Source organism: Ranitomeya imitator, chromosome 4, assembly GCF_032444005.1.
Source record: "Ranitomeya imitator isolate aRanImi1 chromosome 4, aRanImi1.pri, whole genome shotgun sequence".
NCBI classification, from domain to species: domain Eukaryota; kingdom Metazoa; phylum Chordata; class Amphibia; order Anura; family Dendrobatidae; genus Ranitomeya; species Ranitomeya imitator.
The window spans coordinates 703,133,678-703,147,856 of NC_091285.1; the positions used below are offsets into that span (position 1 = coordinate 703,133,678).

Consider the following 14,179-nt stretch of genomic DNA (forward strand, 5'->3'; position numbering starts at 1 on the left):
CTTAAGAGGCAATTTGCATACAGAAGCTAGCGAGCAGTCTAGTAGAAATGCAGTAGACCGCACCACCTCCTGTGGTCACAGCTGAGCCTTCACGCCTATTGTGGAGATACAACCGCCGGACCTCAGGTGCTCTTGCCGACAACACATGCCGATAAATCCAATGAAGTTAAAGAAAGGCAGCACTCACCGATCCTTCCAAGTCAGGTATCTTTATTGATTCGTGATAAAAATCTTCACGGCTGGGGGCACAGGTGTAAAGAGTGCGGCAGGCCTGATGACAGCCATTTCGCTCCCCTCTGGCGCTTCTACGGGTCCCGTAGAAGCGCCAGAGGGGCGCGAAACGGCCATCGTCAGGCCTGCCGCATTCTTTACACCTGTACACCCGGCCGTGAAGATTTTTATCACGAATCAATAAAGATACCTGACTTGGAAGGATCGGTGAGTGCTGCCTTTCTTTAACTTCATTGGATTTAGAAGCTAGCGAGAACTCCTGGACTCTCCTGAATTGATACAGCGCTTTAGTGTGGAAGGTGAATGCAGCAGGAAAGCAGGAGAAGCAAGAAGCACATTTCAGTCTTTTTGTAGATTTCTTTATAAAATGTGGTTTTAATTGTTTCATTAAAAGTACAAAAACAAATACAATTACATATCTGAACGGACTATTTTGTCATTTATCATGTATTGAAATTATGGCAGCCAGGAGGAAAAAGAGTTTGATGACAAAATCAGTGCAAATCATCTAGAATCAAACTGCTGCTTAGAATTATATGTAGCCCTACACTGTTCGATGATTATTTTTACATAGAGATTGTTGCGCTTTTACACATCTGAAGAATCTACTTTGACTAACAGGAACTATGCCGTGTAGAAGTGGAGGAAAGGCTAGATCATTCATTTTTTCACAATTTGGATTCATTATAAATCAGCTGATAAAGATCTAATTTAGTAGGTTTACATTACTATAATGTTTGGAGACAAGGAAGATGAACCTATAGAGATGACGTGCGCGATACCAGATTGTATTTCAGACATAATTCTATAGCATCGTTTTTGCCTTTTTATTTTCCCCCACTATTGATAGACTCAGTCTGTGTCGTCACTAGCTTCCAGATCTGTGATGAGATGCCTATTGTGTTTCTTTACAGCTTCGTAAAATTTGTCCTTTTCGATGTTACCCCAGCTCCGCATATACTCGTAGAGCTGCCTCATCGCCTGTTGGTGGGGTGTTCTACTGCGCACAGTGTCATACTGCTCCTGGGTCAGCACTTTCTGGCTCAGTAGATTATCAGTGACAGGTCTAATGCTTGTTGTCCTTTGTATCAAAGCTGCCATGTGTTTTTCCATAAAGTGAATTGAACAGGCACCTGCAACTACAAAAAATATATTATTAGTTTATTGTACATTTTTAATCATTTTACAATTCCGTTTCACCGCAAGCTGACAGTATTAACTAAGCACCCAGCCTTGGAGCCCCTATTAACAATGGACCTTTAGGCTATGTGCACACGTTGCGGTTTTTTCACATTTTTGCCGCGTTTTTTTCACAGTAAAAACATTTAAAAAATGCTTTCCAGTATTTCCAATGGAATTCCACATTGTTGTGCCCATGATGCATTTTTTTCCGTGAAAAAAAGCGCATCGAGGTAAATAAACGCAGCATATTCATTAATGTTGCGGAATTTCCACTTTTTTTGCCGCAATATAATTGTATTTGGAAACTCCGGGAAAAAAAAGTGCAAAAGCGCACAAAAAAGCTAGAAAAATGAGAGTGGATTTCCTGCGCAAGGAGTCAGGTTTTGTTCAGGAAAATTCTGCATACATTCTGCAAAGTGGGCACAGAGCCTTAGTCTTTTAATTGCTGCCTTCATTCAAGAGAAACGGAATATTAATCAGATAGGCTAAATAGGGTGCTGTCGCTTCTTTGGCATGGCATAAAGTTTCAGCACACTGTCCCACTGGTTTAGTATTGCACCATCTCCCTCGCTGGTGATTCATAATGATGACTTGTTTGAGCTGCAGACAGAGCTCAATATGGACACGTCACACCTGTCAATCACCAGCGAGGGAAGCGAAGGTTATGCAAAATCAGTTGGCAGAAAGGTGCTTTGAGCCACTTAGCCACAAAAATGGCACACTGATCACCTAAATTAGTATTTTTGATTAACCTAAAGTTTTTGCAGATTGATTGTATCTAATATATGGATGTGTTAGAATTTTGACACGTTTCTCTTTTAAAGGCTGACAGCGCAACCAGGGCCAGCATCAGTACCCGGCGTACCCACGCAAGTGCCGGGGCCCTGGTGAGACGGGGGGCCCACTCACGCTGTCTGGAATACAGGTGACTCACCCCCCCGTCAGCGCCGCAGCATTCAACTATACCGGCGTCTATGACGCCAGTACAGTTGAATGCAATGATGGAGGAGAGAGCGTTAGATGACTCTCCCTCTCCCATCATTCCCCTCTGCCTCTGACACTGCGGGTGTATGATAACATCATATCATCGCGTACCTGCTGTGTGTCGGGCAGACTGCAGCTGCTGAAACCAGAGCGGTGCCTGGAGCACCTGGAGCAGCACGTGGCATGAGGAGAGGTGAGGATTGTGTTTTTTTTTTTAATCTATCAATGAGTGATAACTAGTGTTGAGCATTCCGATACCGCAAGTATCGGGTATCGGCCGATATTTGCGGTATCGGAATTCCGATACCGAGTTCTGATATTTTTGCGATATCGGGAATCGGTATCGGGATGAAGATTGATGTGTAAAATATAGAATAAAAATAAAAAATATTGATATACTTACCCTCGGACGCGCCCTGGTTGTAACCGCTGCAACCGGCAGCCTTCTTTGCTTAAAATGAGCGTGTTTAGGGCCTTCCATGACGTCACGGCTTCTGATTACAAGCCGTGGCGTCATTCTCAGGTCCTAAATTCCTAGAATGAGGAGTTTAGGGCCTGAGAATGACGTCGCGGCTTGTGATTGGTCGCGTGGCGGTCACATGAGCGGCACGCGACCAATCAGAAGCCGTAACGTCATGGAAGGCCCTAAACCCGCTCATTTTAAGCAAAGAAGGCTGCCGGTTACCAGCGGTGATGTCCAGGGGCCTCCGGAGAGGTAAGTATATCAATATTTTTTATTTTAATTCTTTATTTTACACATTAATATGGATCCGATACTGATTCCCGATACCACAAAAGTATCGGAACTCGGTATTGGAATTCCGATATCGCAAGTATCGGCCGATACCCGATACTTGCGGTATCGGAATGCTCAACACTAATCGTCACCACTCTGGCTGAATTCCCCAACTTCTGCAAGTGCCAATGTGATGCTGTGACCTTGTACAGAGCCCTCCTGGGCCTCATCGGAGCCAGAAGTCCCAGATCAGTGTGAGAAGCACAGGGATTTCATCATTAGAAGTGTCTATCTGATGGTGAGTGTGGCAAGAGCCGGACAGGTCATGATGAGGTGCAGAGGGTTTGGAGAGGTGAGTATAATGTTTTCTTTTAATGTGCACTGGAGTTTTGAGAGGTCCCTGAGTATAATCAGGGACAGTAAATTCACGGAGAATAACTTCCCTGCAAAACAAATGTTCCAGGAAAGTCGGCACAAACCATCACATTTCAATTGTGACTGATCCTCTTTTTCTCTATTTGCTACTCTTCTTGTGCTTAGCAGTGAAAGCTTATTTCTAAACAGTTAAAGTCAATCTGAGAAATTTTCAATAATTTCCAGCAACCTTTTAAAACCATACAAGAGAATTATGATCAGTAATTAGCATAAATCATTTGCATGCAAGTAGGACTGTAACTTTTTTAAAGTCTGTGTGACTTTCCTGCTGAAATACATTATAGGATGCACTTCCTATTGTTCTTTTGAGCACATCTCACAGCCCATAGTTGGATGCTCTAAGAATTCCCCATAATCCTGTAGGATGTAAGCCCCCAAGGGCAGGGTCCTCGCCCCTCTGTATCAGTCCGTCATTGTTAGTTTGCTTACTGTAAGTGATATCTGTAATTTGTATGTAACCCCTTCTCATGTACAGCACCATGGAATCAATGGTGCTATAGAAATAAATAATAATAATAACCTTCAAGAAAATGTGCAGGTTTAAAATACAGGAAACTAGACCAGCACTGATTTTACAGAAGTAAAAGCCTACTTTTAGTGATGAGCAGATTGAAATTCTGGAAATCCGAGGTTCCATGCAAATTCGAACAACCTGTGATTCAATTTGCGAGATTCAGTAAAAAAAAAGCCTCTGACAGCGACACGATCAGCTAGAGTCAGCATCAGTCTCATTCCAGCTCATCTGACACCCCCAATAATAGTGAAAGGGAACCTGTCAGCAGGTATTTTCCCTATAAAGTAGGGCCTGCACCTGTATACCCTTTGTAATGCAGCTGTAGCACCATGCGCAGTGAAGAGGCAGTGACCCACTAAGTTCAAGCACAAAAGTCTCTTTAATGTGTTACTTCACACATAAAGGTGCATAGCATTTTATATTACATGTCATCAAAGTTCAATACAAACAGTTGTCTCTCATCTCAGTGCTCGTTTCATAGCAAAACACATCATATGGCTTTTAGATTGCAGTCCCTAAACACGCCGGACCTCTCCTTGTCCAGTATCCATGGGGCGACCGCACGCCATATTACAGTCTCCAAACACAGCTTCACATGTTACAGACACTACATACACCAGCCCTCCTCTGACTAGTTTCCGTGGGTGTCCTGTATCACAGACTCTTTACTCACACAACCGTACACAGTCCAGGATATCCTCTGGAGAGCAGCCGGGCACCATATCCATCTGTTTACAATCGTTACTGTGATGCAGTGACCCCTGTGACAGCTAGGGGGCGCTGTGTGTGCTCCTTGGGATGTGCATGGAGGCATATCTATTGTGATAATTGTGGTGACACAGTGACTGGCTGTGTTGTGAATGGCCGATATGTGTTGCAGAGGGAGTCTGCGTAGTAAGTCTGATGCAATGTTGTTGTTCTGGGACCTGTAGTCTCTCAAGAGTGTATATGTATGGTGTAGCTGTAAGGGAGACTTACTAGGCTAGTTGTGTGAGATGAGTGGGACAAACTAGCCACACATCCACACTCCCACCCAGGGGAGTGGTTAAGGATATATAATGTGACCAGGGTGTGGGTCACATGGTGCCTGTGTATGGTCGCTGTGAGTGACCTGTGTGGTTCCAGTGGAAGGTCCTGGAGAGTCTGTGTGTTGGGAGGTCCTGGGAGTAGGACCGGATCCCTGAATAGCACACTGAACCACCTGTGTTGAATTTCCTGGGAGTAGGAGTTCTGAATAGCACATGGTGGGGCATTGGACCTGGTGGGCCTGGTGTGTTGGATTTCCTGGGAGTAGGAGTCCTGAATAGCACACTGAACAACCTGTGTTGGATTTCCTGGGAGTAAGAGTCCTGAATAGCACACTGAACAACCTGTGTTGGATTTCCTGGGAGTAGGAGTCCTGAATAGCACACTGAACAACCTGTGTTGGATTTCCTGGGATTAGGAGTCTTGAATAGCACATGGTGGGGCTTTGGACTTGCTGGTGGCCTGGGGTGTTGGACAAGGTCCTGAATAGCACCTGGACAGGTCACATGTGCGGTTCATGTGGGGAAGCAACCGTCCTTCGGTGGGTCTGGACTGACTAAGTTATGCTGCAAAGGCAAGTTGGTGATCCCTGTGAGGCAGCTTTCCCAGAGGACTGACAAGGAGTCAGCAGGTGGAGCAGGAGCTCCCGTCAGGTACTTATACAGACTGTTGGTACTTGTGAAATGAACTGTGTGGTAACCCACGGCAACTGGTCAGGGGAGGACCAGCGTGTTTAGTTGCTGCAAACCTGTAATGTCGTATGTTGGTGCCTGTTGTGCTCAATGGACATTGGTGAAGTGTACGGCGTACGGACACCCATGATACTGGGCGAAGTGAGAGGCCCAGCATGTTTAGTGTCCATGAAACAAAGCCGTAAATGAAGTGTTAAGATAAAGCTGCAAGTTAATATCACCAGTTGGTGCCTATTGTGTTTGATGAATGTATAATATGGACTGTGCATAACCCGGTTTATGACCTTTAATAAACCGCATGGACTGTTTTGTGTTCAAAAATCGTGCCTGACTACGTTAATCCCGTGCCAAGCGAGTGTCCCCCAATACACATAGTGAGAGCAATCTTAAATATCGCGTTCGAATGCGGGCAACGTTCCAGGTGGCACGTGTGGAGTTAATTGCTGTGGCTCAGCGGGGCCATGAAGGTGACAAGCGGCTTGCTGTGGATCGGCGGGTCCATGAAGGTGACAAGCGGCTTGCTGTGGATTGGTGGGTCCACAAAGTTTGCGGTGGAGCCGTGCAGAGCCTTGTGGAGTGTAGCTGCAGTTGCAGCAAGAGGTTCCGCAGCAGCCGAAGCTGCAGTGGCAGTGGCTTGTCGTCGGCAGCCGGAGGTGCCGGTTATATGTGTTTGCAGCGGGAGCTGTGGCAGTACCAGCAGGAGCTGGTGAAGTGACTTATAAAAAAAGGAAAAAAAAATTTTTTTTTCCTCTCAGATCGTGCAGACTCTTAAAGGGCCAGTACAAGCCCAGAGACATAGTGGTGTACTGTGCGAACTGGGGCCTGAGTGCCGTAGGGAAAACCATAGGGTGTACCCCAGGGAAGGGGGTGTCCCTAAAAGTGGGCGGGGACCCAAACGGGGATGGTTGCCCAAAAGGGGGCGGAGTCCCAAAAGGGGCGGTAACCCGAAGAGGGGTAGGAGCCCAAAAAAAGGTGGAATCTCGGGAAATGGTGGTTTCCCAAAAGGGGGTGGAGCGTCCCAAAAAGGTACCGCAGGCAAAATGGTGCCCAGGGCGAGTAAGTTATGTGTGTCTGGTATGCTGTGTTAACCTGGTGAAAGTTTACGGGGGTGTGCCCTGCGGATGCATGAGATGGAAATGTGCGGACTGGTCGATTCTAGGAGCCCCGTGACTCTAGTGAGGGTTGCACCCGAGTGTTTTGAAATGCCTGATAGGAGACTCAGTGTAACCTGCATCCATGGGCACACTGAGGGCTATCCAGTGGCCAGGGTGGTCCTCGAGACGGCCAAGGACCGTGCAATCCATGATGTGGCCATAGTCTCAACCTTACCCTGCCCAGTGATAATTGGCCGGGACTCTAGGTTGTTCACAGAATTGTGGAAGAAGGGAGCTTCTTTACAACAGGAGAATGAAGGACTCTCAGCTGGTGGGGTTGCATACCTTAAAGCATTTATATCTCCCAAAGTTGGTGGGTCAGACGATGGGTTGACCAGTGGGGAAGATGCATCTGCCCAACTTACGGACATGTCACCTGATGGGTACCCCAATTTGACTTTAGGTGACGTGGTTACTAAAGCCTATGAAGCTGATACCCGGTTAAAGAGTGACTTGAGGGTTCACCAGGTTGTGGGGTGTGAGACAGACTATTGTGGTGACTCTCATTCAGATGATGACGCCAGTGGGAAAGAGTGCAGTAAAGCTGACTCAGGTACAAATGTCAAATCTACCTCCCGTCGCCGGAGACGTAGAAAAGGCAAAGGGGCTGTACCAGTTGCACCTTGTGAAGATGTGACGGAAGAGGGTGAAGGCTCCAGAAAACCTCGTGCTGAGCACTTGAAGTGTCTGGAGTACTTTAAAGTCCCAGGGGAACGGGACGAACCTAAGGATGTCACCGCTGAGACCCAAGAGAGGGCTGACGCTGACAGTGCTGATTCTGAGGGTGCAGAAGTGGAGGAGGCCATCAAAGGAGTGGGGTCTTAAGCGGATACCCGGTTGAAGCAAGAGGAGCTTCGGAGACAGGCTGCTGAGTGCCGTGTGGGGACCTTAGAGAAAGAGGTGGCGGAGCTCAGAGATCGCCTGGCAGAAAGCCAGGCAATGAATAAAGCAGCTTGGGAGAAGATGGAGCGGCAGGTGTCTATCCTGGCCAAACATCTGGAAGCTGGTGACATTCAGAAGAAGTTAGCTCTGGAAGCGGAACAAGATGGGTGTCTGACAGCAGAAGAGAAGGAGACATCCTTGCTCAAGTGCATGATAGACGTACCTGAAGACCTGAGAGAGGCATGTGGGAGGGAGTCTATGCATGAAGGGTTTAAGAGAGCTATGGGGGCCTGTAAGGTGAACTGGACTCCGGAAACAAGTCAGTTAGTGATACTGTCCACAACTGAGGTCACAGCAAAGAGAGTAGCCACCCTGAGTGACGTGCACTTGAGATATGTGCGCACAAAGTGGATGGCCCAATTGAAGAATGAAGACGCTGCTAGGCGGCTGGAGCATATGAGGAAAGCTCGGAGTCTTCAGGAAGGGGTAATACAGGTACCCGTCTTTATGGTGAAGAAGGTCATTTTAAGGAGTGGTCAAGCCTTGCAAGAGATGGTGGATAAATCTGGAGTGGTGAGGTTGAGAATACCTGGTGTCCACAATGACCAGTTACCCCGGGAAAAGGGTATGGTTCCCTTCTTCATGGTAGGAACAGTGGAGAGTCTTAACAAAATGTGGACTCTGCTAGAATATCGCATGGTATGGCTGAAGGATATAAAGCAGTTAAGGGTTGAAGAACGGCGCCTTACAGGACTGCTGCGCCCATTTGATGGAAGATGGCGACCACTTTCGACCCGAAATGTGGACAAACGAAGGGGTGGGAGTACCCTGTCAGATGAAAGAAGTGGTGTCGCCTCAGCTAACTCAGGACTGAGTGACATAGGTGGGAGACCTTGTAGCAAAAGTGGTGACAAAGGGGCAAACTCTGGCCAGACAGTAAGTGGGACTCATGACCGCACCAACCATGGGTGGCGGCCTTGGAGAGAAAGGCCAGGCAATGGGGCACACTTGGAAAGTGTGGTGACTAAAAGTTTGGTGACACAGACAGACTGTGACAAAACGGCCAAAGCTCAAGGCCTACGTGTTGACCGCTGGGGGTGGGGGAAAAGCCATAAAAGAAGTGTTTAAGATAGAGCTGCAAGTTAATATCACCAGTTGGTGCCTATTGTGCTTGATGAAAGTATAATATGAACTGTGCATATCCCGGTTTATGACCTTTAATAAACCGCATGGACTGTTTTGTGTTCAAAAATCGTGCCTGACTACGTTAATCCCGTGCCAAGCGAGTGTCCCCCAATACACTTAGTGAGAGCAATCTTACATTACACATATCAGTCCTCTTTTGGGCACTGGACATCAACCTCCGGGCTCAGGAATGTCCACATCCGAGACCAGGTTACCATGGATGACTTGCATCCCTGTGCACACTGCGGGTGAGTGCTGCCCGTCTGACCTCATATGCAGTCTCGCAGACTGCACCTGTGTGGCCACCCTGCTTGTATGCGAGACAGCATCTGAGGTCAGATGGGCAGCGCTCACTGCGCCTACCCAAGGCAGGACAAAACAGCACAGGCGCCGGATGATTTGAAAACAGCACTGAGGAGGCGGCGCCTGGCGCTGAGAAGACAGTTGAGTGACGGCTGTGTGGCATGTGCAGCAGGGGGGGAAAGACTTGCCTCCAGGACTGAAGACAGGTATTTTGGAGAAATTACAAAACTTATTATTTCTGCATTTACTGCACCAATAACTAAAAGAGCCACCTTGTCAGAATGCAGGATTACTGCTGAGTGATGGCCACTTGATGTCCCTCCAAATATTATGAGTGAGGGTCACCTGATGACCCTCTAAAAACTTGATGCAAGAACCAGATGATGATGATGATGGAGGAGGAAGAGGATAGACAAGAAATATTAGAAACCTTGTTTGGGTGGGAAGGGTATATGGGAGAACACCAGAAAAAAAGGAGAATTAGAATTTGCTTTATGTTCCGTTGCTGTCATGCGGTGGGGTTGAGAAGTATTGGCCAATCCAGACCTTGTTCATTGTGATAAGAGTAAGCCTGTCAGTATTTTCAGTTTATAGGTGAATATGCAAATCAGCTATTATGTCCCCAGCGGAATTAAAAACCCATTCTGACAAAATGCTAGCAGCAGAGCCGGCCAGCAGATGGACGTAGAGGAGTAGAGAGACTGTTCCTCTGGCCCATGGCCTCGACCTATGAGTGCCCCATCAGCAGCACGTCCACTTCCTCTTCCCATACCACATGCCTTGGTCATATTAAATTAAGTATATAATATATGCTTGCAAACTTTCTGATATTATTAGGAAAAATAAACAAGTGAACCATTAGTTAGAGGAGGATCTGCTTCTAATTCATCTCTTGCATCCAATGTAATGGCTTTTTTTTGCGGACGGTTGGGATTTGAGGTTCTTTGTGGGGGAAAAAAGAAGTGATTTTGTTGCAGTTCACCTTGGGTCTAACAATATGGACATTGATTGATGACAGTATTCTATTACTATCTAAGAGATTGGTTTCATCGGATGAGTGGGGCAACATGGAAAAGTGGCTGGTCACTAAACATCACATGAAGTGGTCCATTCCCCAACGTATTGGGTATGAAAGGTGATTTTGGAGGTATGGTATTGGTGGTGTCAAACACCCCAAAGTGTTATTACAAGCCTCCCTTCCACAGATTATCAGAGATTTTGGAATACTATTTTTGATGTCTGACATGACAAATTCTATGGTACCAGAAGGAAGTTGCTTTCCATCATTGTATGAAGACACATCTATACTGTTGCAATTCTGAGGAGAATTCGTATTTGATTTTGACTTATTGTGGTCTGCTTTCAATGTTCTATATCCCACTTTACCTGGGATTATAGCATTTGTATATATACCCCTATTGTGATCTTCTGTGTGGTCACAATGAGGAATCTAACAACTCAGAGCAGCACTTGCACACTGCGAGAAAAGATAAATTTACAACAATATCAATTGAATCGGGATTATCAAGACTTTTTCAAGACTTTGAGGTTATGAAGACTATGAGTTTTGCCATTTTTGGACAAGGTGACAATTGAAAGGGAGGGTTGGTTGTGATGGTCCACTGGGGTAATACTCTCTGAGTGCTGCAACCGGAGCAGAGAATTGACCTTTCAGTTATTAGGAGAATGTTTGGTAATCTTCAGTGCTTGTGATCGATTATTGGAGTTTACAAAACACATGGCAACATTTATGATTTCCAATTTTAAGATTTCCACATTTGTAGACAAGAAAATTCACATAAAATTCAATATTTATCATTAAAACACCTCAATGATTTTCCTCCAATAAAGAAAGAAAGAAAGAAAGTCAAGGGGTTCAAGAGAGGCCTGGATGTCTTCCTGGAGCAGAACAATATTGTATCATACAATTATTAGGTTCTGTAGAAGGACGTAGATCTGGGGATTTATTATGATGGAATATAGGCTGAACTGGATGGACAAATGTCTTTTTTTCGGCCTTACTAACTATGTTACTATGTTACTATGAAAGAAAGAAAAAAACGAATCAAAGCCTGTGCTACATTTAAATAGAATTTGTATTGACTTTCAATTGCAAAATTGAAAAGTGGGAAATTAAAATAGTGATATGTGACATAAGTCTTACCTTCACAGATTGTAAGTTGTGAAAGCGATTGTATAATATCATTAATGTCACCTATAAAATAAAAAATCTGGATAAATATAAAAGTAATTGATTACATAATTATTATAAAGGTAAAATGTAAGGAATACTTTTTGTCAGGTGGACTTGCCAAACTTCATCTCCAGTGTTTTTTTCAGATACATACAAACAAATATTGACATCTTTTTCCTTCAGTTGAATCTCTGTAAAATTATAACGTTCTGCTTGGAACTTCACAGTCTGAAAAAATGTAAAATACAAAGATAAATAATAAAAAAAATATATATAACAATAATCTTGTCCATAACAATAAAATGTCTAGGTAACGACTTCCTGTAAATTTGCAATCGAACAACATATTTTGCTATTTTTATATTTTATACTGATTTTATTGGAAAAAATGTTGTAAACCCTTCATGACATGCGCTGTACATGAACTGCTCATGTCATGTCTCTACCTTTGATGTGGGATCTGGAGATGAGCCCACATGTTTCCTGGCACATGTCAGGTATTTTGAACAGCTGACATGTGCCCCTAAGGCGGGAGTCACACTAGAGCGTAATACGGACCGATGCTGTGCCATAAAAAAAAAATCACATAGCACTCGGACCAATGTTAATCTATGGGGCAGCTCCTATCATCCGTTGTTTTCTCAACCATATTATACGTGCGAGTAAAATCGCAGTATTGTCACCGTATTACACCCAAAATATGCCAATGTAAGTCTATGGGGCGAGAAAAATACTGATTACTAGTGTTGAGCGATACCTTCCGATATTTGAAAGTATCGGTATCGGATGGGATCAGCCGATATCCCAAAAATATCGGATATCGCTGATACCGATACCCGATACCAATGCAAGTCAATGGGACACAAATATCAGAGGTGATCCTGGATGGTTCCCAGGGTCTGAAGGAGAGGAAACTCTCCTTCAGGCCCTGGGATCCATATTCATGTAAAAAATAAAGAATAAAAATAAAAAATATGGATATACTCACCCCTCCGACAAACCCTGGCTGTCACCGCTGCAAGCGTCTGCCTCCGTTCCTGAGAATGCTGAGAGTGAACGACCTTCGATGACGTTGCGGTCATGTGAGCGGTCACCTGACCGCTCACATGACTGCGACGTCATCGAAGGTCCTTCACTCTCTGCATTCTTAGGAACGGAGGCAGATGCTTGCAGCGGTGACAGCCAGGAAATTCCGATTCCGATTTCCGATATCACAAAAATATCGGAATGGAATATCAGTATTGGAATTCCGATACAGCAAATATTGGCCGATACCCGATATTTGCAGTATCGGAATGCTCAACACTACTGATTACACACGGACCACATGTGTGACTTGCAAGAAATACGGACTGGTGTTCTATAGAAAAGCCGGCAATTCAGTGAAGTGTATAGTAAAATCACACTGACAGGTTAAAAAAGAAAATATAGAATAAATGTCTACACATAGTATAGGGATATATATATACGTATATATATATATATATATATATATATATATATATATATATATATATATATATATATATATATATATATAATTGACAAACAGTGCTAGATAGCAAAAAAGCCAGTAATTCAATTGTCGGCTTTTGCTAAATAATTTCCGAACCCGACAGGATATGAGACATGGTTAAACATTGTTAGGGTTGGCAGAATGCACCGAATATATATATTTACTAGCTGAAGAGCCCGGCGTTGCCTGGGCATAGTAAATATCTGTGGTTAGTTATAGCACCTCACTTCTCTTATTTTCCCATCACGCCTCTCATTTTCCCCATCACATCTTTCATTTTCCCCCTCACATCTCTCATTTTCCCCTCACATCTCTCATTTTCTCCCTCACACCTCTCATTTTCTCCCTCACTCCTTTCATTCCCCCCTAACACTTGTCATTTCGACCTCACATCTGTCATTTTCCGATCACTCCACTATTTTCCCTCACTCCTCTCATTTTTCACTCATACATTTTCATTTTCACCTCACACCTCTCATTTTCACCTCATTATATACATGTTTGTTATCTCTCTTATATATAATATACACCTGTATGTCATCTCCTGTATATAGTATATACCTGTATTTCATCTCCCCTGTATATAGTATATACCTGCTGTGTGTCATCTCCACTGTGTATAGTATATACCTGTATGTCATCTCCTCCTATATATAGTATATACCTGTATGTCATCTACTCCTGTATATAGTATATACCTGTAGGTCATCTGCTCCTGTATATAGTATATACCTGTGTGTCATCTCCTCCTGTATATAGTATGTACCTGTATGTCATCTCCTCCTCTATATAGTATATACCTGTGTGTCATTTCTCCTGTATATAGTATATACCTGTGTGTTATCTCCCCTGTACATAGTATATATCTGTATGTCATCTCCTCCTGTATTAGACCTCATTCACACATTATTTGCTCAGTATTTTTACCTCAGTATTTGTAAGCTAAATTGGCAGCCTAATAAATCCCCAGCCAACACGAAGCCCTCCCCCCCTGGCAGTATATATTAGCTAACACATACACATAATAGACAGGTCATGTGACTGACAGCTGCCGTATTTCCTATATGGTACAGTTGTTGCTCTTGTAGTTTGTCTGATTATTAATCAGATTTTTATTTTTGAAGGATAATACCAGACTTGTGTGT

General features: G+C 44.3%; 1 protein-coding gene across 1 annotated transcript in view; it reads right to left on the reverse strand.

Annotated features, from left to right (window-relative positions):
• Positions 1–493: 493 nt before the first annotated feature.
• LOC138677399 (uncharacterized) overlaps positions 494–14,179 on the reverse strand; it is a 628,383-nt gene continuing 614,697 nt past the window's right edge. The window contains exons 30-32 of the mRNA XM_069767493.1: positions 11,617–11,746; positions 11,489–11,539; positions 494–1,370 (exon numbers count right to left, since the gene is read on the reverse strand). Coding sequence (XP_069623594.1) covers positions 1,084–1,370; positions 11,489–11,539; positions 11,617–11,746 — 468 coding nt within the window. The 3' untranslated portion in view covers positions 494–1,083. The remainder of the gene's footprint in view (positions 1,371–11,488; positions 11,540–11,616; positions 11,747–14,179) is intronic.